The following is a 24,595-nucleotide window of genomic DNA, read 5'->3' as shown; positions in this document are numbered from 1 at the left end:
GCAGGAAACTTAAATATTTGTAAACCAAATAGAGTTAGAATTAACTAACATATGGACCTCTTTGCCTTGGGGTTTTTATTCTTGGGTAGCTCTCCCCAGCCGATGACCCGTTTTAACTGTGCCATGTAGGGCAGAACCAGTGCAAAGGAAAAGCCAGGAAGTACCAAATAGCCACAGGCTGCCACAAGGAAGCTCAACTAACTGTTGTATTTTGATTCTTTATTTGACAGTTGATAATAATGGGCAAGAAAGTGTTCAATAGATATTTTTTAGGGAACTTAATCATACTACTAAAGCAACAGATTGCTAAGTGTTTCTGCTTTTTGCATGTACCTGGGTATACACATGGACTATTAAATAGACTTGCAGGCAAAGGAAGACTCTGCCATTATAAAATTCACCTCAGCATATGAAAGAGATTTGGTAAGTGCAAATCTTCAGATCGTCAAGATGCCATAATTTTTAAAATATCCTTTCAAAAAGACATTTATACTATGCAGCTCATTTCTGCAAAATGTGATTTGATTACAAAGTCCTCAGCAACTTACGAGATTTATTTTAGGAGACTGAGTCACTTCCCCCAAAGTTTTACAGCTATCTCTTGTCAGTGAAAAAATTCTAAGGCCTGAAAGCTCTCAAGGAAATGAACCAAAACATTCTGGAAAGCTCATTCTCCACAGGGAAGATAAGATAACCATGGCTTTAAGACCAGTAGGTAAAAGGAAATACACAGGGAAGAAGAATGGCAGAATGTAATAGAACCTCAGATCTTTTGAAAGAAATTTTAAGGGGTGCCTGGGTGGCTCAGGAGTTATGCATCTGCCTTTGGCTTGGGTCATGATCCCAGAGTCCTGGGATCGAGCCCTGCATCAGGCTCCCTGCTCCACAGGAAGCCTGTTCTCCCTCTCCCACTGTGCCTGCTTGTGTTCCCTCTCTCATTGTGTCTCTCTTTGTCAAAAAAATAAATAAAATCTTAAAAAAAAAAGAAAGAAACTTTTAAAAATAGAGACATGTCTGTCTCCCAGCTTACTAAATGTAGCCAGATTGTAAGCCAGACATTTTTTCAAGTTCTCAGGTTGCATATCAAGCATGTCCTACTTCAACACCATACTATCAACATTTTCTATAGCTTCTAGAATTTCTTTTAAAATTATGTTATATAAATGTGGTTTCAGCCTCATATTCACCTAAGATCAATGCTTTAGGTGACATTTGGCTTTAGTAATATACAATGGAATGACCAATTGGCTGTGGCTGCTTAATCCTGTTATATTATTAGGTTTTTACTATATGCAATTAAGTTCCAGGGAAAAGTCTTCTGTTTGAAGCTAACAATAAACTGCTTTCTTACAATTGGACTGTCTGTAGCAACTTGCAATATCCACACTGGATACACTTGATTCTTTAAATCATTCTTGATGGATGAGGAGATGCCTGGTACTGGAATATGAGACTGAGTAGGAGTCCCACTGTATTCTTTAATAGCTGAAAAGCCTAATTCTCCCTATGACTCTCCCCACAAACGTTTACTTACTTGCCCAAAGCACTAGTCATGCTTCTTTGTGCCATGCCTGCTAGGGTTATGTAGAAATAAAGAAATTTTTTGAAGTCTCTTCCTAGGTCTTTTAGTAGAAGAAAATGATGTTCTCATTTCCCAACACTCAATAACACTGTCCTGACCAAGCAGGAAGTTTCAAAGGGTATTCCTAGTCAAAAGTTTATAACTGAGAATGTAATGCTAATTTTTTTATGGTGAAGAAACCCTCAAAACACTCATATTAAATCCCAGGGGGGCTGGGTGGCTCAGTTGGTTAAGCATCTGCCTTTGGCTCAGGTCATGATCCCAGTGTTCTGGGACTGAGTCCTGCATTGGGCCCCCTGCTCAGTGGTGAGGAAGCTGCTTCTCCCTGTCCCTACCACTCCCCTCCCGCCCCCCGCCGCGTGCTCATCTCTCTCTCTCTCTCTCTCTCTCTGCCTGAAATAAATAAATAAAATCTTTTTTTAAAAAAAAGAAAACAAATGTATTTTCACTCCTGTAATTTTCTTGTATCATCTTGGAAATTGTTTTCCGTCTTTGGGCATATTTCTGCACTCAAACACCTACCTCCTCATCTTCTAGCTCACCAGCTCCTGTGATCTCACTCCAGAAATCCTTCTGTCTCAGGTCTTTCATTTCTTTTTTTTTAAGATTTTATTTATTTATTTGAGAGAGAGAGAATGAGAGACAGAGAGCACGAGAGGGAAGAGGGTCAGAGGGAGAAGCAGACTCCCCGCCGAGCAGGGAGCCCGATGCGGGACTTGATCCAGGGACTCCAGGATCATGACCTGAGTCGAAGGCAGTTGCTTAACCAACTGAGCCACCCAGGTGCCCCAGGTCTTTCATTTCATTTCCTCCATCAGTCACCCCCAAGTCATCAAAGTCTTCCTTATCCTGCTAGATTCTTTGATCCATTCTTATAATCATCCTCTAACTCCATCTTCCTTCTCTCCTTCCACTGCATCCCATGATAAAGCTCAACAGTAATTAAACCCAGCCACCTAGTTAGACCATCACTGTAGCCCAACTGGTAGAAAAGTAAAATAAAACCAAACACAAAGACACTCTGGTCTGCCTTTCAACTCATGACCACAGATCTTCCATGGGACTCAGTACTGCCAGGCGACCTTGCTACACTTCTCCACTACACGTACTCTCTCACTTCCCTAGATGATTATGTCACATGTTCCCCCCCCACCACTTCCGAATGCATACAAGCAGAAGCAGACCCACCACTCAACTGCCTCTAGAAACATCTTTGCTACATTGCCTCCGCTCTTCTAGGTGAAGTGCCTCTGCCCCTGTTGAAGTCCAAGGCCCCAACTTGTGCCCTAAATCCCATCTGCTCTCATCTTTTCAAGGATTTATCTCTTGGGAGCATCCCCTCTCCTGCGTCATCAGTATCATCTGGACAATGTCTACTAGATCATATCCACTAATGAAAAACCTAAAAATGCCTTTGCTTTATTCTGAATGCCTCTGTTGGCACTCCCCCATTGCTTCACCCCCTTCAGAGTGAACTTGTCAAGACACCAACGATCTCCATTCCACACTGCCAAGCACAATGCTCATTACTTTTTGCCACCCATGGTCACTCCTCTTACAGTCCTTGGCCTCTCAGCTCTAACCAGCACTGTGGATTACTCTCTCCTACTTGATTATACTCTCCTTTTTTCTCATGGCTTTCAGGACACGTCCTTCACACGGTTTTCTTTCCTGGCCACACTCTCTTGGACTTCTGCGACTCTTTCTGCCCTCTGCGCAGGCTCCATCCTAGACCCCCTTCTAGGTGGTATAGTGATGGACTCTCTCAGGGCAGCTCCATCAATTTGTTAATGATTCCTTGATTCCAGATTCACGGACCTAACTTCCTTCTTGACATGTGCACCTATGTCTAATAGGCATGTCTAATTTGACACAGATAAAATAATTCTTGACTCCCTCTTCTATTCCTCCCCATTCCCCCAATTACTCCTCCCTCAATTAACTGAACTACTCTGGTCAAGAATTAAGGAGCTACCCTAGATTTTTTTCTTTCCCACATTACCCAATACTGAACCATGAGGAAATTCTCTTGATACTATCTTCAATAATATCCTATATACATTCTACTCCTATCAGCCTCTCTGCTATAAGCCCAGGATAAGCTCACATTCTCTCTCACCTTCACTGCCACCAGACTTTGACCTATGATTCATTTTCCACCAGCAACCAAAGTGATCTAAAAAAATCAAACCTTGTTACTCTGCTAGTTAAAATCCTTCACTGGTCTCCCCTGTACTTCGAATAAAATCTGAACTCCCTATGATGGCTTACAAAATTACCTGTGATCCAGTGTGTCTATTTCTCCGACCCCCAGTATGTCCTATGTGTCCCTTATCCACTGTGCTCTAGCAACACTGGTCCTCTCTCCGTTCCGGAAACCTGCCGCTTGTTCCTGCCTAGGGCTTACGCTAGAACCGTTCCTTCCTATCACTGATATTTGCATGGCTTGCTCCTTCTTGTCACTCAGCTTAAAAGTCACCTTTCAGAGAGTTTTTCCTGACCCAACATAAAGTCTACCCAATCACTCTTATCATATTACCCTGTTTTATTACCTGCATTGTACTTACTTAAAATATTACCTGATATTTTTCTTTACTTTTAAAATTTTTTTTATCTTTCCCCTCTCGAATATGAGCTCCACAAACAGGGGTCTTCTCTGTTTAATTCACTGTTGTATTTTAGGACATGGACACAGGTGCTCAATAAATATTTGGGTGCTCAATAAATATTTGATAATGGATGCTTTTATAGAGAGCTTCGTCAAAGAATATGAGCTTTTTGGCTTAAAAAAAAAAAGTTACCTGCTTCCAAAATGAAAATAATACACTTGGATTTGTGTGGCAGACAATACTTTCAAAGCATTTTCATAGACAGTTTGTTCAGTCTTCCCAATAACCTTTTAGGAGTTTACCACGATTCTTCATTTCTCCAGCAGAGAGAGAAAGATGCTAAATGGTTTATACTGGGTTACACGATCAGACATCACAGTGCTGGGAACAAAACCTAATGGCTGGACTCCTTGCTCAGTGCTCTTCTTGCTAAGCCCAAGTTAACAAATGAAAACATATATTAAACTGAGCCCCTCTGCCATCACGTGCTCTGTGTATGTGTTGTTCTTAGAAGATTATGCTGAAGTTATCTGTTCACATGTCTCTTCTCTCACAGGGTACATGTTCCTAGAAAACCAAGTTGATGTTTTATTCATCTGTGTATTGCCAGTGCCTAGCACACTGCCTGGCACACTGTAGGTGTTTAAATGCTTATGGAATTAACTGACATTCACATCAGAGCCAAGTCTTCCTCTCGATACAAAACAGGTGGGTTATTCTCTATCTCAATACAGAGGATGTCATTCTGCCCATATTAAAAACCTGGAATGATTCTTTTTTCTGAAAAGCCTCAAGTTTCACATCATCTAGCACCTTCTGAGTCCTTTCATGGACAACTTAAGGACAAGAAGTTGCAGGAAGTTAAACAAGTCCTGGGCAGTTCTCCAAATCAGTACTTCAATTCATAGTCTACTTCTTAATAGAAACAAAGGGCATGTAGAAAATCGTTCATCCACATTCATTCAATCTGAAGTCAAAAGCATGACATTCCATGCCCTGAATGTGCAAATAGTCATCAATCAAAGAGTCATAATGGTGTAATGGAAAAAACACTGAATGGAGTATCAAGAACAACAAGTTAGGATCCCAAACGACTCTCAACAGCTGTGTGGGTTGGTGCAGGCTTCAATCAGTCTCTATGTTTCCTCATCTATAGTATATGAGTGACAATTACCTTTAGGGCGCTTCCAGCTCTAGAATCTGTTCTTCTGTTAGCAGTCCTGATTACGATGACATTGTCCCCTGTATCCTATCCCCTCCAGTCTCTCAACTCACAATAGCTAGATGAAGGAGTGCCATAACTAGGTTTAGGTGCACTGGTAATGGTCAAGTATAAATAAAATGAATGACTAGATGGATGGGATTTTCCTAACAGGAAATGCTCCATGAACCAAAAACTATGCAGCACCAAGAAATTGAACAATCTTTCCTCCATTTGCAAGAGCAAGGTTTGGTACCACTTTAGTCTGATGTATTCAGCCAGGCATGGGCAAACCTGGTCATAGTTCTAAAGTTCCCAGGATCTCTTAATCACTGAGTTGCATCAAAGAAAGTTTCCAAAAGCCTCCAGTGGGTTCAAGAGTTTCCTTTAGACTTAGGCTAAAGGCCCACAGAGCATTCCTGGCCATATTTGTCAAGCAGGTGCTACTTTCTATCTCCTGTTGCAGTGGTGAGGTTCAAAAGGAGCCCACTATGCATGAGGGCAGGAATGAAAAGTGCCATGTTGCCAGAATAAGATTTAAAAGAAGTACATGCCCTAAACCAGAGTCTCAACCTCAAACCAGGGCCACCATCCTGAGTTTATTTATATAGTAACTCCCTTAAAGGTAGAAGTTGTGTGTTACCCATAAAACCTGGCATAAGAACCATGAAAGATTTGCTGAAGTGAATTGCCTGGTTTGGTAGAGTTTGGGGTTCATAAATCCGAGGTTGCTATTTGGGCAACAAATAACATTTAGTTAAATGTTTATCCCAGATCAGTAAAGGATGCCTAAGAGTAACTGCTCCTGACAAATCAGCACAGACTTATCCTCTAATATAGGATGGCAGTGTCATGGTGCACCCTTTGATCATGAAAAGATAGAAATGTTCTTATTGCTCTTCCAAGCGTTCTCTTGTCTGGATGCAAGGATTTGTAAAGATTATCATCATTCTACTGTCTTGCTCTTCAAAATACAAGTGCGCATAACACACTTGGGGGAAAGTATTTAACTGGTAAATGGCAAAAGTGCATTTGCACGTAATCCTAAAAGTGACAGGAAGTAGAATATCATCCAAGAGGACTAATTTGTCAGTATGCTGACAGCCAGATTTTGAAAACTTCAGTCAGAGAGCAGAACTTAAAAACAGATGAATGGTTTAAGCATAGGATGAATTCTAGAAAATGACCATCTCTGTCCAATCTAACTCATAGGAATAGATCTTTAAGAGATTTTGGGAAAGAAAGGGGGGATGGTTATTTAAGTCCGTCTGCTGTGTCTAACCAAATCAACACACCTGAACCACTGGAAAAATTCCTTAAGTTCCCTAGGAATATAGAGATTCACAAAATCTTGGGAATTCAGTCTAGGGCTAAAAACATTCTCTAAATCAACAATATTCTGAATCTAAAGACTAGAAGAACATTTCAGATGCAACAACACATCACAGAATTCACTGTAGGTCAAACTGAAATATAACCTATCAGACACTGAACCTCAGTTTTCCTTTTAAAATGCTCATCGATTCAACAAATCTGTATTGAATTTGATTTGGGTACTGAGCATGGAGGATCCAAATATGATAAGACATGGCCAGCCTCTATGCTTATGGTATATAGTAGGAGGCACAAACCCACAAACGGTAAGGATACAGTGTGGTAAGGGCTGTGATAACAGCCCACCCAGATAAATACAGACTCTGAGCTCCAAATGCCACGAAAGGTAACAGCTCAGCTGGAGGCAGCAGCATCTTTTAATTAAGGGTCAGGATCTGTGGTGAATTCAAATAGTGCTTTCTTTTTAGTAGGTGCTACCATTTCTAAAGGTGACAATTTTTTTTCTGGTCAGAAGAAGTAAAAAAAAAAAAAAAAAAAAACACAAAGCAGTGGAAGTTTTAAAAAGCAATCCAGGTTCCGTACAAAGACCTTGTAGAAAGGAGGACAGCCTTGACAGACTCAGGGTAGCAAAGTCCAGACATCTAGGGCACTGTACATAAAAAGAGACACACCAGACGGTGTCCAAGCATGGGAGACAGTGGTGTGAGGTGGCGCTGGGGGCATGGCTGAAGTACAAAGAGAGAAAAGGGGCAGCCTGGCATGGCCTTAAAGCTCCTGAGGAGGAAATTTAATTTGAAATTTATTATGAGTTTGATCAAAATTACCTTGGAAGATCAGGCTATGCAGTTTAAGAATTCTTATTTAGTTACAGTCCCAGTATTTAAACAAATACCTATTGTATTGATTTCCTAGGGCTGCCATAACGAAGGTAACAAAGTACCATAAACTGGGTGATTTGAACAACAGAAATTTCTTGTCTCACAGTTCAGGAGGCTAGAAGTCTGCAATCAAGCATCGACAGTTACTTCCTAATGAGGGCTATGAGGGAAGGATCCGTTCCGAGCCCCTCTGCCTGGCTTGGACATGGCCATCTTCATGTTCATATGGCATCCTCCCTGTCGGGCATGTCTTTGTCCAGCTCTCCCCTTTTCATAAGGACAAGTCATGCAGATTAAGGTCCATCCTAATGATGTCAATTTTAACATGATACCACCGTGAAGACCCCACAAAAAACATAAAACCTTAGTTCAGCCTTCTTTTCCACTAATTTGGAGCTCTCTCTTTATTCTCTGAGTTTGCCATAGCCATCAAGACTGCGCACACCATTCTTTACTTCTCTGTCAGTTCACGCTGGTCTCTGGAGGAAGGCCAGAGTCAATCTTAGGGACAGGTGGCCTTATTCCCATCACCCTGTGCCTCCTGCGTCAAGGATTGAGGCAGGATCTGCCTCAGTTTCTTGTCTGTTGTTGGTGATGATCACACTGTATTGCACCTCTGCTCCCAGCTGTAGCCCACCAATGCCGTTAAAAAGCACTGAGAACACAGTCCCTGATTTTCTCTTCTGCGTTGCTTTTGAGTGAAAGGCTTTGTTTTTCCATAAATAGTTCAGAGCCTAATGCCACATGCGTATTTCTTCAAAAGTGGTTCTCTCCAGGGTACTTGAGCACAGCGATCAGTTAACGCAGACTGACTGAGAAGCAAGGCAAAGCAAGACTTTGACTTAGAAAGAAGAGCCCAGAGAAAGGCAATATTTGCCCAACAGTACCATTTTCTACCCCACTTTGCCCACGGCAGTCAGCTCAGTGACTCCTTTGAATCAAAGACTAAAACCATGCCCAGGCTCCATTCCTGTACCATCTCAATTGGCAACCTGATAATCAAACCGAACAAATCCCAACAGTGTCTTCTCCACTTCAAACACCAGACAATGTTTAACGCCATTGCCAATAAAGTTTTATAACTGGGTATTACATTCAGCAAGCAGGACTCACAGGATAAAACTGAAAACAATGTTATTCTTCCACCCTGCTGCCTGTTGTGATCTGTTCTGGGGGACTAGCTCTTTGCTCACCACAGGATGAAAGGACGAGAGCAGGCCCCTTGACTCTTCTGGTCATTTTGAGATAAGGAAAAGTCTTCTGGTCACATCAAGTCACAAAAATGTTCACTTCTACAAAGAAAATGTCCAATCCTATGTCACAGTTAAATCTCCAAACTTTGGTCAAAATAAAATCTTCTCCTCTGTCTTAGCTAAGGCCTGCTTCAGGCAGAAAGCCTTCAGAAAGGAAGGGAGCTGCAGCAGGAGTCTCTCCTTTCCACCAGTCTCTGCCTCTCTCAGGATATCAGTGGGGTGGAAAAAGGAAAGGTTAGGAGGCATGATTGAGTTGGCACTGTCACAATCTGGTGCCGGCATTCTGTGAGCTTAGACTTTCTCTCTCCAGAGAACATTTCCTGGGTTGTGGAGAGATACCCCATTTCTGGGGATTCTCACCTGCAGTTTCCTTGCTGTGGTCACTTACAACCCTCTTTCCCTCAGATGATGGCACTCTCAGAGCACACCTGGCCTCTTTCTGCCAAGGTCTTCTGCCCTGTCCCTCTGAGTGACCCCCAGGGAACATCAGCTCCTCTGGATAGGGCTTAGGAGCAGGCATGCCAGTGACCCCACACCAGCTCTGTGATGGGCAGAGCCCAACCCTCGTCCACCAGAAACACACATTCTTTTCCTAGCAGTTCAGGCAGTGTGGCCCATGGCCAACAAGCCGTGCCCACTCTTTGTGCCAGCCACAGCTTCTCACCTTTAGAGTCATTGAGCATGGATCAGACACCAGTCCAGTGTGTCCCTCACACAGCAGAGGACGCTCATGAAGCCGTCGGGGCAGGTCCCCTGACACTTGACTTGATGTGGAGGCATTAAATGAGATAGGATATATAAAGCACTTAGCTTAGTGCCTGACAAAAATAAACTTTTATTTATTACATATTTGACAGTAATGTGGAACATGGATTGGACTAGAGTATGTCAGACTAAGGACATGACTTAGGGAGACATGAAATGAGAATCAAAAGATGTGACAGTGTCAGGAAACATGGCTAACTTAACCATGAGACTAGGATAGAAGGCAAACTCTCAAGCGATTTTCAACCCTGAGAGACTTTTTTTTTAAGTTTTTTTTTAAAGATTTTATTTATCTATTTGAGAGAGAGAATGAGAGAGAGAGAGAGAGCATGAGAGGGGGGAGGGTCTGAGGGAGAAGCAGACTCCCCGCCGAGCAGGGAGCCCGATGCGGGACTCGATCCCGGGACTCCAGGATCATGACCTGAGCCGAAGGCAGTTGCTTAACCAATGGAGCCACCCAGGCGCCCCTGAGAGACTTTTAAAAATGGCATTTCCATGAACAAATATAGGAAATGAAGAACTGGTTTGGCATGCCAGTCACTTTGTTTTGAACAAGATGAGTTTGAAGAGCAAGTAGGATATTCAGAGAGAAGTGGTCCTGGGAGCTGTAGACAGAGGTTGGCGTTAAATAGTGGGCTGCTAGCAAACTGAGGGCAAGGCACAGCCCTGATGTTCTGTGTTCACCCCTTCCTGTGGTGTCCATGCTCTCCTCACGGCTGCCACCAATGTGAGGGCCCTGAACGCAGAGACACAAGAGGATGGGCAGATGGCTCTCGGGCGCCAGGAGGGTACAACCACCCTTGGTTAGCAAGAAAGCCTTCTGCCTAGACTGGCTAAAAACTGGGAGTGAATGAAATCATTCAAGGAAAGAGGTATTAAAAAGAAGAAAATTCACTTACAAGGGGATCAGAAAGGAGTTTCAGTAAAGAGGAAAGGAACAAATGGCCAGAACACAGGGGGATCCAGGAGACAGGGTCACAGCCAATGAGGAAGCAGCCTCAGACAGTGGGTTCAGTAGGTAGTAGCAGAGGCCAGGGCGGCAAAGACTGACAAAAGGTCTGGTGTGGGATTTTCCAGTTCCTGCAACTTGCAAGTGCAAAGCTTTAGAACACAGGAGGGGCACAGGGGTCCTACTGTCACCTCTTATAAATAAGAATTCCACAATAGTTTAGCTTCCTTAAGAGAGTTATTGAAGTAGTTTTGAAATATTTGACTATCTGAAGAATATGTGGAATATTTCAGCTCACGGACACTTACAGGTGTTGGTCACATCTGCCTTTAGGAAAAAATTAATTTATCAGTTACTGTTTAAAGAAAGATGAGTAGGTTTGATATTTTAAGGCAAAGGGGCTTTTGTACCAAAAACAATCCTATTAGATCATCTCAGCCTTTCCCTATGCCCAGAGTTTGTGTACGCACCCAACCCTTGGATTTAAAACCCCAAAGAATGCAAGCTGCACTGGAAAGGAAAGAGCAGAAGTAACAGAACAGACAGTATTTACGTGTATCTGAAACACTGCGACAGCTCTAAAAAAATGAAACTCTTTCACCGAAGTATTGCTCAGACAAAGGGACAATAAGTATTGGGGGAATATTTTAGACAGTGCTAAAAAAACCAGCCAAAACAACTTAGAAAATAAATCTCTACGAGCCTCCAGTTAAGGAAGTGACTCATCATACTCTACTGAATCTTCAAAGATGAAATGATGTTTGAGGGAGGCACGGCAAATGCGCATTTAACGTATTCTGGTGGAACCACGCACATTCCGTTGGTACAAAAGAAGAGATCGAGAAAGAGGTGATCTAAATTGCACAGGAGCCTTTCCAGACCCTGAGTGTGTGCCCCGACGGGGAGTATGAAATATGCAGTTCTTTCAAGGATTCCACCAGGCTGAGTGGAAATTCAGTTTTAAATGATAGGGTTTGGGGGATATAAAAACAGCTCCTAAACACAAGCCAACTTCTCCTCTGGCACTCAATCTAAGACAGGAGTCTATTCCAATACTGGAAGAAAAACCGGCTGTGTTGAACTCGTTAAGTCATATTGCCTTCCTGGGGTTTGTCGAGGGTAATTTTAGCTATACTCAAAAATCACCTGCAGGGATTGACTTTAGCACCTAACTCCCTTTAAAAAGCAACCCCGCTGTGGAGGAAATTCCTATTAAACACTGTATTTTTTCCAACTATTTTACTGAGCAACCATGGGAATATTACTAAATCCACCCAGGCCCTCCGTTTCTCATTTGTAAAATGAGGCCAGCAGAGTAAATGATCATTAATTTCCTATCTAACTCTAAAACCTCCATGCCTCTAAGTTTTAAAATAAACTTCAACAGATGGATCATCTATTTAATGATTCCAGATGATGAAAAATGCAGTACTTCACAAGCAGCATTCGATTTCCTTAAATAAATCATACCGTTTCCTTATATTTGCGTGAAATAAAGTGAGGAATTCTGGAGGTTCCATCAATAGCATCACAAAACACAAAGATGATAATGTTGCTGCTTATCTTAGTAGTATTACTTTAGTTAGACTTTACAACTAATAATAATTAATTTTTTAAAAGTAGTTCTATTGGTTTCATAGTGCTCCTCCATTCAAGCAAACGAATCACATGATGAACTAGCAAATTCTAAGTTACTTGACAGATGCTGACCCGTAACCTTGCTCAAATCAGTGGTTACACTGGGGCATGTGTATACACAGTTCACCTTGTTTATCTCCTTGAAATGGCTCAGGAATGGCGGGGTTTGGCAGCTAAGTGAACAGAGGAAAAATGACTATCACACAGCACAACACTAAAAATTTAACCTCCTCCAGATGTTCGCTGAATTCTTAAGGCTTTCCTTTTTGCATGGAATGTCTTATCCTATCCCAAATATGCCACAGACTCACACTTAAAAAAATCTATTTGGATGCTTTAAGAAGATATATAAATATTTAAAATCCTACTAGTTAACTTAATATAAATTCTCAGTTGGGAATTTCAAGTTTTTTTTTTTTAGATTAGCCTTACCGTAACATATTTGCTTCTAATATTACAGTTTAGTGCTATAATTATGGTCCCCAAAATAGTCATACTTATTTTTATAGAGTAAAAAGATGATCGATCATTCTTTGACCCATCAAAAATTTTATAACAGCATTTGTTTATAGATGTGTAATAGTTATGTTGTGAATATAAAGGTGATATATTTCAGAATGGCAAGAACGCTATAGATATTCTTCATGCCAAACAACACACAACCTTCAGAAAAACACCCGTGATTGCGTAGAGCAGCAAACGCCTATTTTTGCAAACAAGGGACTAAGAACGAACGAAAAAGAATGAGAGTACAAAGTACTAACCACACTGAATTCGGGGAATAAATTCATTTCCATTTAAACACATAGTGCTTTCCATATTGAAAATAGAACCATGGGTAAAGAAAGAGGAAGCAAAAGGCCAATATATTGTATAATAATTGAAAAATAAAACTGGAATGACAGTTCCTCAACTATGATCTCAAATGCAGATATTTTAAAAATTCTTTCAGATGCCTGGTATATAGTAAATTCCTAATGTTGTTGAAGAAATACATGAGTGAATGAATACCAAAACTGATCTCTGAATAAAATCATTAGGAGAAAACGATATAATATGGAATAAATCTCCAATAGGAAAGTACTCACTATTCCGTCATAATTGCCCTAGCCAGAAACCTACTCTTTAATGAAATTAATTAATCCATACGAATCATGCAGCACAGAGAGCTGGATGAGGTGCTCAGGATACAAAATGAACAGGACACAGTTAAGGAGTTAAAAGTGCACCCAAAGGGACAAACATGGAAAAAGACAAATTACAACACACTGTAACTGGCACTGAAACAGTGATATGAAAAAGTTCCTAAGGAAGCAGGAAAACAGACTGATTGCCTGGAACAGTGAGGGGGCACATCATGGAGTGGGTGACTTCTGAATCCTATCTAAAAGGATCCACAGAAGTCAGCCAGGCGGAAAAAGGAACAAGACAAAAGGGGCAATCTTCAAGTAAAACAGATGTGACCCCTTCATGAGAAAGACGTGATATGCATATGAAATTCTCACCTCCTAGAATGACTTTCTCTCATGTGAATACCAAAAATAAGATGATAAGTCTAAATATCACCTTCTTAGTGAAGCTCTTTCTATACATTACCCGTCCCTGAACCCATCTCAGGCTTTAAACCATTCTTTCTCCATGCTCTCATGGTCTCTGTAATATTCTGAACACACTGCATCATTCCTACCTATCTCACACCCCACCAAAATGCAAGCTGATTCATGTTTGTTCCCCATTGCCTACTGGCAGACAAACAGCAGGCTCTCAACAAATGTTTCGGTGGTGTTGTGGTTACCACCTATGAAAAAACCACCCTGCATACACTTCACAAATGTCATCTTGTTTCATCTTCCCTGCAAATTTATGAGGTTGATACTATTCCCATTTTTTCACAGGAGGTTGAGCCAGAACTTGAATCCAGATCCATCCCATACCCCCTCTCCAAAACCATCTTTTTGCCACTCTACTACCCAATGCTGAGGTTAATGGATCCACTGGACTCTACCCAGTTCAAGCTCTGTATGTAATTAAGGCATTAGTGTGGGTCTTCTAATGATTTTATGAACTACAGTAAATTGAGAAAATGTGATCATTTGTTGCTTCATAAATTTTTATGGAGGAAAAGAAACATCAGGCTTCCTCAATGAGTATGCATACACTGGGAGTTCCGCAATTCATAATTTAAATTAAAAGAAAAAACACAAAATAGGACTTAGAGGAAGAATTCCTTAACGTCACCACTGAATCCAAGTTATGACACTCTGGTCCCTATCACTTAAATCAGACTGAAAACCTGAGATGCTCTCTATAGTTCCTCTGATGTCCATATGAAGTATACATAATTGTTAAGTTATTTACTCAAAAACTCAACAACAGTGTCAGCCTGACTGTGGGAAAACACTGTCAGAAATTAATATAATGACCTTGATAGTTATCACAGCTCAGCTGTAACTCAAAGACTGCCAGTATAAGACTGGTTTAAAATAAAGATAAAAATATATGGTGCAAAATGAAAGAGAGAACACATGAGAGCCCACAACGGGGAAAACATGCTGGAGAAAATGAAGAGAAGATTTCAGGTACACCTGATACCTCTCATCATTATCTACAATACCAAGAAAAAAAAAAAAGAATATTCTTTGAGTTGGTACATCAATAAGAATTTGAAGTTGAGTTTTAAACTTCTACTGCTTGTTTCCATTTATTTTAGAATGCAACTTTTGTTGTGTGTGCATGTGTGTTTTGTAGGAAAATCAAACCTCATGTACTCTAGTGCTGCTGATTCAGATAAGTCTCTTCTTTTACCCTTATTGTTTACTTATTCAATACATTGTTGTTTTAAGCCACTAAGTTTTCTCATGGCTTTTATGCAGAATACAAAACTGGAATAATCCCTGTCTATAAAAAACCCACAACAATAACAATAATGACTAATATAGGAAAAGGGGTTTAAAACAGGATGGAATTAAATGTTGTCAACAGTAAAAGAGAAGATGGAGAAGGAAGTTACTGTAATAAATATGTTCTAAGATCTTTGTACAGTTTGAGAGGTATTTAAAGATACTGATTCATTTTAACCTTTAACTCAAGTACGCATGACAAATATTTTAAGGATAATTGCTAACAGACTAGACTTAGGAAATTTAACTTTCAAACAAATAGACTGAATAGACGGTAGGGAGTAAAGAAAACTCATCATTTCAATGGAAGGCACAAAAGCACATCAAAAAAAACCTACAAAAAAGCATAAAATATAGAAAACAAGATAGGATATGGAAATAAATCCAAATATATAAAAATATAACAGCAAATGTTAAAACACAAAATGCACCAATTTTAAATGAGGGTTACTCAGATTGGATTAAAAATCATAAAGCCATAGATGATTTACAGCAGATATATTTGAAGCATGCCAAAGAATGGCTGAAAGGAAATCAGTGGGAAAAGATACATCGAGCAAAAACTAACCAAAAGAAAGTTGACACAGCAACCTGATAACAGACAAACAGACTTTAAGAGAGATATCAGGATAAAAAGATGGCATTATACATGTATTTTCTTTATTGATGTGCCCATTTGTCCTTAGAAAAGCATGAAAAGCCAATTATAACAAATATTATAAAAACAGTATGTGCAGTAAGCAATTATTTTGTGAGTTAGTAATGGGTTTTATCAGAATGAAGAATTTTTTTGAGAGAGAGAGAGAGTAGGGTGGGGAGAGGAAAGAGAGAGAGAGGCTCCGCACTCAGTGCAAAGCCCAACACAGGGCTCAGTCTCACAACCCTGAGATCATGACCTGAGCTGAAATCAAGAGTCAGACACTTAACCGAATGAGCCATTCAGGCGCCTGTGGAATGACTAATTTCTAAACCTCATGCCGTTATCTTAACTCCATCAAAAAATATTTACAATCATTTCACATTTACTAATTATGGTACCTATATAAGCATCCTTTAAGGAAAAGTGACACAAATTACACAGGTACTGTCCTTGGTCCTGCTCTGGGTGTGTCTTCTCATTCAGTATCCTGAACAGATTGTAAAGTGTATACGAAGGTATGACACTTTTTAATACCCAGCACCTATTCTTGCAGTGATCATGCAAGGATGTATTAGGCTTTGAAACAGACTAGAGGACCAGACACGTTAGCAAGATGCATCTACTATGGTAGAAACATCAACTGCTCCCTAAAGAGCCAACGGCTTCTCCCCATTTCCCAGTATCTAGGCAGTTAAGCAGATCATGGGACTAGTGTTGAATGGAGTCTCTGAGAAGAAGTGAGATGTGTCACTTTGGGGCCAAAGCATTTAAGAGCTGATGTAGGAGTCTCCAGTACCCTCTTCCCTTGACACTTGCCCAGTAAGGACTTCTGTTACAGATGGTGTAATGACACGATGGTGAGCCTTTAATAAATACAATATGGCAAAAATCAGGAGAATGGTCAGCCTGCATCTCTAAACAACAGTACAAAGCAATCCCCCTGTCAATCCATGTTGGACACATAGTATCAGAAAGAAATAATCTTTTGTTCTGCTAAGTCTTGGAGGATTCAGGGTTAGCTCATTTGTACAGCATAATCTGACTGGGGCTAATACAACTAGGTAACAAAAAGCAATTTAGAGTTAAGTTGTTCCAAAAACCATTTCATGTTCAAAGCCCTTATTCTCTAAAAGCATTTTCTAAAATTTAAAGACATGACCTGAAACAACTTTTCTTTGGCAGTAATCATGTAAAAATACCAAAAGAGCTTACAAATAGTCACTTTTCACTATATTTGATAGCTATTCTGGAAACTAAATACTTAATACATAAATTCTTTGTTCCATTTGATTGAATTTGGGATTAAACTGCAGCTTTCCCATCACCTTGAAAAGCATATTGGTTCAGAACCTACATAATACTCAAAATACTGTATTATTTAGCATTGAAATTTGAAGTGCTTTATATAATTTCTAGAACTCTGACTCAAAGGATTGGATTTTGGTTTTTATAAGCAGAAGCGGTCTGGTGTGTCACTTTAATCTGGACATCCCTTCTTGTGGATTCATCCAGTAGATAAGTTTGTGCTGCAGCTTCAGGCTACCAGGAAAATGATTTTATTATTATTTACAGTAGCCAAAATAATGATGATAGTTTGCCATCAGCAGGACTTTACAATAAGCCTAGGCACCTTCTCGAGAGCTTTATACACATTATCTTCTTTCTCGTGATACTGGTATTTTGTCTTTTTTTTTTTTTTTTACAGATGAGGAAACTGAGATTTAAAAAGGTGAAATAATTCAAAAAGGGCTTCTGTCATGAGCAGCACACGTAGGGCAGCTCTGCTGCTCTTCATGTGGAATCGACATCAAAAAGATGACGTAATTCGCTCAAGCCAGTAAGTGTATTTGAATTTACTAGTATGATTGCAGAACCTGTGCTCTTAACCACCGATAACCTAGAATTTCTCAAAGTGTGCTATGGGTGATAATCTTGGTGGCACTGTCTACAAAAGTTATTTTTTTAACAGTTAATGTATGTTAGAAAGAATTACAATTGACACAGAACACCTTTCCCAAGCCTTACTGCTTAAAACAAAGTCAGGGTAGATAACTAGATTCTTTCTTTCTTTCTTTCTTTCTTTCTTTCTTTCTCTTTCTTTCTTTCTTTCTTTCTTTCTTTCTTTCTTTCTTTCTTTCTTTCTCTTTCTTTCTTTCTTTCTTTCTTTTTCTTTCTTTCTTTCTATCAGATGGTTTAAAGAAAAATATTAATAGTACAGGTGATGATCCCATACTGTAAAAATCAAGAAGGTGCTGAGTAAATAACTGAAGGTTGGAAAACACTGGACTCTATTTTTCAACACAAGGGGGAGAAATGAAGACTAAGACACGAGACACTTTAGGCCCAGCCTTGGCTGCCTCCCACTGGCTGTATAGCATCACCACGCTGGACCTTAATTCTTTATCTGTAAAACATCAATTTAAACTTTGGGATCTTAAAGCTCTGAAATACATAATCTCAATGCCTTGGTGAACTATTGTGATCCTCCTTCTATTTTACCATCCAAACACAAAGAAATATGAAAAACATCATACTACATGCGCCATAGTATTTTTTAAGATAGAGGCAAGTATGGTTGTTCTGCCATTCATTCACCTTTGAAGATATAATCAACACGCAGACACTGAGAGGTATACTCAAAGGGCGGTCCAGAGAAATGCTGGCAAACTATTTATTACTGGTCTATGGCAAGATAAGCTTGAGCCAGAACACAAAACAGCTGCATCAATAAGCCCATTATCTAATTTTATTTTTTAATAGCAAGATTTTCTCAATGAAGGATGCAGGACATTGATTTACATCTTAGAGGAAGCTTCTTATCTAGTCATAGATCAACTGTAGGCCAGCACTTTGAGTAGTGCTGGTGTACAGAACAGTATAGATGTCTAGTTTTCATAATGTGCATTTTCCTAGCTCTGTTCAGGTACTTGAAATTGCCTGAAAATGAGAAATGGCAGAGTAAGCCTTTTGAAGTGTTTTTCTTTTGAATAGCCAGAAAGCAAGGCACAAGACCAAAGGTTAAGGGGAATTAGACAGCGAGCCTGAAACAAATAGAATATGCTCTGCCTCCTCTTTAAACAGTGATCACTTGGTTTCTCATGGAAAGCTGTTTGTGTTGCGTACCCTAAGTGCTTTTGCACATTTAAGCATTTGGCTCCTTTTATTTAGACAGCTTAGAAGGAAGCAGTGAGTAGCGGTATTACTCTTTGTCAGGGGTCACTTCTCATTACGGAGACCAACAATAAGTTATAAATCTAGTAATTTTTAAAAACCATTTGCAAGGCATTAATTGCTGTAATTTGGAGATTCAGAGCTATAGCTACATTGCAATCATCTCTGGAAATCTCAGGGTGTATCTGAGACTTTCTGGAGGGAGAAAATATAATTAGCACCTGTTTTAAGAATTATGTTCACCCCCAAATTTACCCCAAATGGCACTTTGATATTTTCAATTTGTTTTCCTTTGTATTCCCAATAGGATGTATATACTGCTTAAAATGCCTGGAGAACAATTTATTTTTCTGATCCAGGAGTATATATTTTCTCTCCAGATTAGCTAAAAGTCAGCTGGACTGACTTGTACAATGCAAAACCTTATTAACAATTAGCCAAACACAAGCAAAACTCACACTTCTTGAGGTTAAGAAAATGTAAGCCAAGAGAAACACAATCAAAGTGCAGAGTGTGCCAATAAGCCACACCTCACTGGCCAGACGTTCCACCCAAATCCTTTTCCTTTGGGATTTATTTCTATAGAGACCATCTCTCTGTTCCACAAATAAAACTAGGCGTTGCTAGGAAACAGCCTGGCTTCTCAGGACTCAACTGAAGGAGGGCAGCTACTCCCTACCAGGAGGGACAGGAGTTTGAGGCCGCACCTGACACGTGTACTACTGTTGGGAAACCTGGATTCTCAGCGCACCTGTGTCACAGAGCCCGGGAGAGAACTTATTTCTATTTAGCCACAACAGCCTTAAATTGGTGACATAATTTGTACCCCGAAATTCTTTTCTCCAACCTGGCCTTGCATTTCCTCTTTTCTTTCAGGTTTCTCCAAATGTATCACCTCGCCACCTTCATGTAATAGTGCCCGGGAAGAGTTTGGTATATATTCGCGTTACTTCCTTACTCATTCCGTAGATGCTTCCTGTCACATGATTGGTCCTACTAAACTTTTGAAAATTTCCACATGGCTTGGAGTTACTATTTTCAAAATTTTTATATCAGATTTTTGTTACTTTAAAAAACAAAAATAAAAACAATGACCTAGTGGTTTTTAACTCTGTTAAAGCAGCCCCGGGCACATCCCTGAAGTAGTAACTACTGGAGTAGCCCACAAGCTCTGTCCTGCCTTCACAAGCAGTTCGTGTCCCTCCTCTTCCCTTCGGCATCTTTCTACCACCTAGCAGCTCCGTTAGGATTAACTGCAGATACAAGAGAGCCTCACAGGGAGGACTTAAGCAAAGAGGGGAAGATTTTTTCCACATATGGCAAGAACTTTGGAGTGCCAGTCCAAGCTCATTCCGACTTTCTGCTGTCAGTCACAGCTTTTAATCTCGATTGATATCTTACGGTTGCTCCGTGGATGCAACAGTTCAAGATATCACATCTTGTCACCACAGCCCCAGGTCCAAGAGAAAAGGAAGTTTAATGACTCTACAGGAGACTCTGGCTTTTCACTGGAAAAGGAAGTTCCCCCAAAGTCTTTCCCTTACATCTCACCGGCCAGAGCTGGCTCACAGCCCACTCCTAGACTACTCACTCGTTGGATTACCATGTAAGTTTAGAACTTTCCTGACTCTGGGGAGGGCCTACGTGCCCTGAGATGAATGGCTTGCTGCTGAGCCCTGACCCTGTAAGGAAGAAGGATCAGGAAACAGCTCTCCGTGAAAACCCACAAAGCTGCCACCTACCCCTCTCTACATGGGAGGGCAAAGTCCCCACAGAAGTGAGGCTGCCTCCAGCCTAGAGGTCAGAATAGCCCATCTTAGCCCCAGGAGCAATGGCTATCTCTGCCTAAAGCCAGGTCTCTGTTCACTCATTCTGAGGTCCCAGATCAGCCAGGCTTCCTCTGAAACATAGCTGTGGCCCTTCAACTATAGAGATGAGCCAGACTTAATGTCTTAGATGCTGGGACCTGTGCCTTTCAGACTCCTCTGCTGCAGAAGAACTGTTGGAACCAACCACATGCCCTAGAACCCCAAGTACATGGTATTTTCACCTGCAGATGCTAGTCTCTGTGTTCATCCCAGTCCCTTGAGAGGTCTGAGGGCTCCAGTTCTCTCTGCCCTGCCAGGGATCTAAAACTATTAGAAAATACACTAAGAAGAACTAACAAACCCATGGAACTTAAGCCACCATTTATTATTCATTCAGAGTTCCCTGGAAATGGTGAGATGGGAAAATTAAGTGAAATCTCTCACTGCCTACGGGAAATCAAAAGCATGGAAGAAACTTCTGCTTCAGGGCCTAGGGCAGTGATTAGTTCCAGACTAGCCTTCCTGATGGAAACAACTGTAAAACTGGGAGGCAGTGGTTTTCAGGCATTGCACGACAGGCGGCTTAAGATGAAAACCCCAGAGGGAAGAGAAACTGATGAGGTGACTCTATGACCACCCAGATCTCAGCCAGGGGACAACTTCCTGAGTCCACAGAAGTTCTGACAAGCTGAGGATGCAGAGATCAGAGTATGGATCAACAGGCAGGGCATGGGGAAGGAAAGAGCTATGGAGGGGTGAAGGTCAGAAGTGCATCGGGATACCCACAAGCCTTAGGCTAATGTCTGGACTGCACATGTGCAGAGAAACACTACCAGGGCTTTGTAGAGAGTAGCTGTTAACGGGGCTGAGAGTGCACCGAAGTTCCCAGAGGTCCAGCAGTGCTAGAGAACCCTGGAGTTATGACCCAGCCAGAGAAAAAACACGTGGTCGACATTCCAGGCATCCGCTCAGCCATCAGAAATGCCACTACTTAGAAAGTACAAAGGCCAACAAGGCTTACCATAGAGATCTAGCCTAACAAAGCCCTAAACCAAGCCCTAACAAAATCCATAGGGGAGACCAAACTTGGAGGCTGAATCCCATCAAGTTAGAAGTGCTGGGGAACCACTTCGGGCTTTCCTCGGATCCATCCTCACAAAGGGGAAAATTATACCTAGCAAGGTCAAAAAATAAATCTGCCTACTAGGATAAAAATTAACATTAAAATAAAAATTGTTCTACAGAACTCGGGATTTCTACAACTTAGAATTCTCAAGAGCCAGTGTAAAATCAAGAACTGCTGGATATGTAAAGAAACAGGAAAATGGGATCCATGGTCAACAGATAAACAGATAATAAAAACTGCCCAGATATTAGATTTTGCAGAGGACTTAAAGCAGATACATTCGATTCAATTTAAATAAATGAATGAAAATATGGTCTGAATGAGTTAACATACAGGGAATCTCATGAGAAAAATAAAATATACAAAAAGAGAAAAAAATGAAAATTCTACAAATGTAAAGTCAAATAACTGAAATTTTAAAATCCATTGGATGGGACTGACAACAGAATGAAGATGAAAATATTAAAAGTTAGTAAACTTGAAGATAGGTAAATATAAAAAATATCATATTAAAATGAAAAGAAAATAGTTTGATGAAATCTAAAAAGCTGAAGTTACATAAAACCAAAAGAATCACTTCCAAAGTCCCATCAAAATTGTAAGACTTTTTTGTGAATATAATAGATATCAGAAATAAAAATACAATTTTTAAATCCTACCTTCCCCATCTTGAATATATATTTAAACACACCTGGGTAAAAATTGTCATAAGAGGAAACAGAAAAATAAAAATTCTTGAAATTGTTTTTGCCATTTTAGATTTCTTGTTATCCAGCATGATTAATAGAGTTACATTAGTAAATACCAATCAAATTTAGTCAACATAAAATTCTTTGTTGCTGTGAAACATAAATTTTAGTGGGTTGAACATTTTGATAAACTGTCAGCAAGGATGTTACTTTGCCTTAAATCAGAGTTTGTCAAGAGTGGTGCTAATAGATGGCTGTGGGAGGCAGTCCTGTGCATTGCGGGATGTTCAGCGGCATCCCTGGTCTCCCATTCCCTACCCCACTGTGTCAACCAAAAATGTCTCCAGACATTACCAAATGTCCTGTAGAGGGTAAAATCGTCCCTGAATGAGAAGCACTGCCATAAACAAATAGGTCTTTCCCCCCCCAGTTCACTCCAAAAAAAACAAACAACAAAGATGCTTGGTTTATAATTTACAGTGAAAACAAACTTGTCTTTCTATTAAAATACTTGATGTTAAATCTTGAAAGGAATTCCCTTCACTGAGTGAAAAACTTCCCCAAATATGGGGAATGTTAGATTTTTATTATCAGGTTTAATTTAGATTTTCTTTAAGCCTGGTTGGTAGGGTTTGGATTTTTGCTTTCAATAAAGCAAATTTTATATTTTCTGGCATGTGCCATTCATCATTCGCTCACCTATGCATAACAAGTGCAAATTAGCTAAACACAGCTGGGACATTTCTATTAAAACAAATAGCAATCTATTCCTAAGTCATTAGTTAGGAAAATATGCAGTTCTCTCGGGTCCCCTCCCTCCTTGGGAGCTTTGTACTATCTCTTTACTATTGTTCAACAAACTTTGCTTTGCTGAAAAAAAAAATAGAAAGTACAGAACATTTTTTCACATCAGTTATCTAAATCGAGACATCTTTTTCATCAGTTTAAAAATATTAGTAAAAGTTAATACCCAATTCTCCCCGAAATGGGACTACTGATTAAGGGCAATGTGAAGCTTTAAAAAGAAAATATTATAAAATCTGCAGGTTCTGGCATTTAATCAGGGTGGAAACATAACCACAAAATTCATATCAGCAAAGGTATTTATTATTGTTGATTCTTTCCCTTCTAAAGAAGAAGGGAAAAAAAGTCCCAGAATCTTGCTGGGTTTATTTGTGTGTGTGGTCCCCCCACCCCTCGCCCCCCGCCAAGAAAAAATACACAATAGTGTAATATCAGAGTAAAAATGTATGCTCTAAGTCACATGCAAGTCCATTTCATGTCACTCACCTATATGATAAAGTCCAATCCAATCACTGGGGTCCACCTCCTCTTTAATATCCCAGAAGATAATGAGGTTCTGGGCTTGCCCCAGCGTGTACTCGTACATGCTCGCAGTCAAGCTGGAGCGGCTCTCAGAAGTCACCAGGTCTGTGTCGCTGTTCGCCCTCTGTAGGGTCATGTTCTCTGGCATGGAGCTCTGGGAGGCCAGGCTCTGGAGGTTCTCTGGGCTTAGTGTGTACCGCATCTGGGGATTTCTACGCCGCACAAAAAGCAGGTGCTCCCGGGCTGAGCTAGCCATCCCGTCTGCCTCTTGGAGGTTAGCTTCCTACAAAGCTGCAAGAGACATAACAAGCACAAATCATTAGCGTTACAATGCAAGGAATTAGGTTTAAGCTTCCCAGACGTAAAGCCCTAATATTAAAGCCCCACCATGCAATAATCTTCCGCTGTCAAAATAAAACCTATTACTCTACTGTCAATGGATGATGTCAGAAACAGCTCCTGAGAAACAGACTGAGGTCACATGAAGGCAAAGGCCATCGCACACCTGTGGCCCTTGATTTCACTGGGCACAGCTCCTCCTGGCAACTAAGGAGAAGGGGATTTCGCTAGTAGCCCTTTTAGGTCTATCCTTTCCCAGACACCCCACCTACAGAAATGGTTCTCTTTTCTTTCACCTCACCCCCTGACATGTATTTTGTTTCCTGTTGAAATTAAATTTTAAAATAGCAAGACAAAAAATTTTGACACAGTTGAAATATACAGTT

At 40.4% G+C, this 24,595-nt stretch overlaps 1 protein-coding gene across 1 annotated transcript in view; it reads right to left on the bottom strand.

The window, feature by feature from the left end:
* HECW2 (HECT, C2 and WW domain containing E3 ubiquitin protein ligase 2) overlaps nucleotides 1–24,126 on the bottom strand; it is a 215,578-nt gene extending 191,452 nt beyond the window's left edge. Inside the window, exon 1 of the mRNA XM_028123706.2 lies at nucleotides 23,835–24,126. Coding sequence (XP_027979507.1) covers nucleotides 23,835–24,126 — 292 coding nt within the window. The remainder of the gene's footprint in view (nucleotides 1–23,834) is intronic.
* Between the last annotated feature and the right edge of the window lie 469 nt (nucleotides 24,127–24,595).

Source organism: Eumetopias jubatus, unplaced genomic scaffold, assembly GCF_037043125.1.
Source record: "Eumetopias jubatus isolate StellerSeaLion01/CBP00866 unplaced genomic scaffold, mEumJub1_p1.0 scaffold_3, whole genome shotgun sequence".
NCBI classification, from domain to species: domain Eukaryota; kingdom Metazoa; phylum Chordata; class Mammalia; order Carnivora; family Otariidae; genus Eumetopias; species Eumetopias jubatus.
This window is presented reverse-complemented; position numbering and strand designations above follow the sequence as displayed.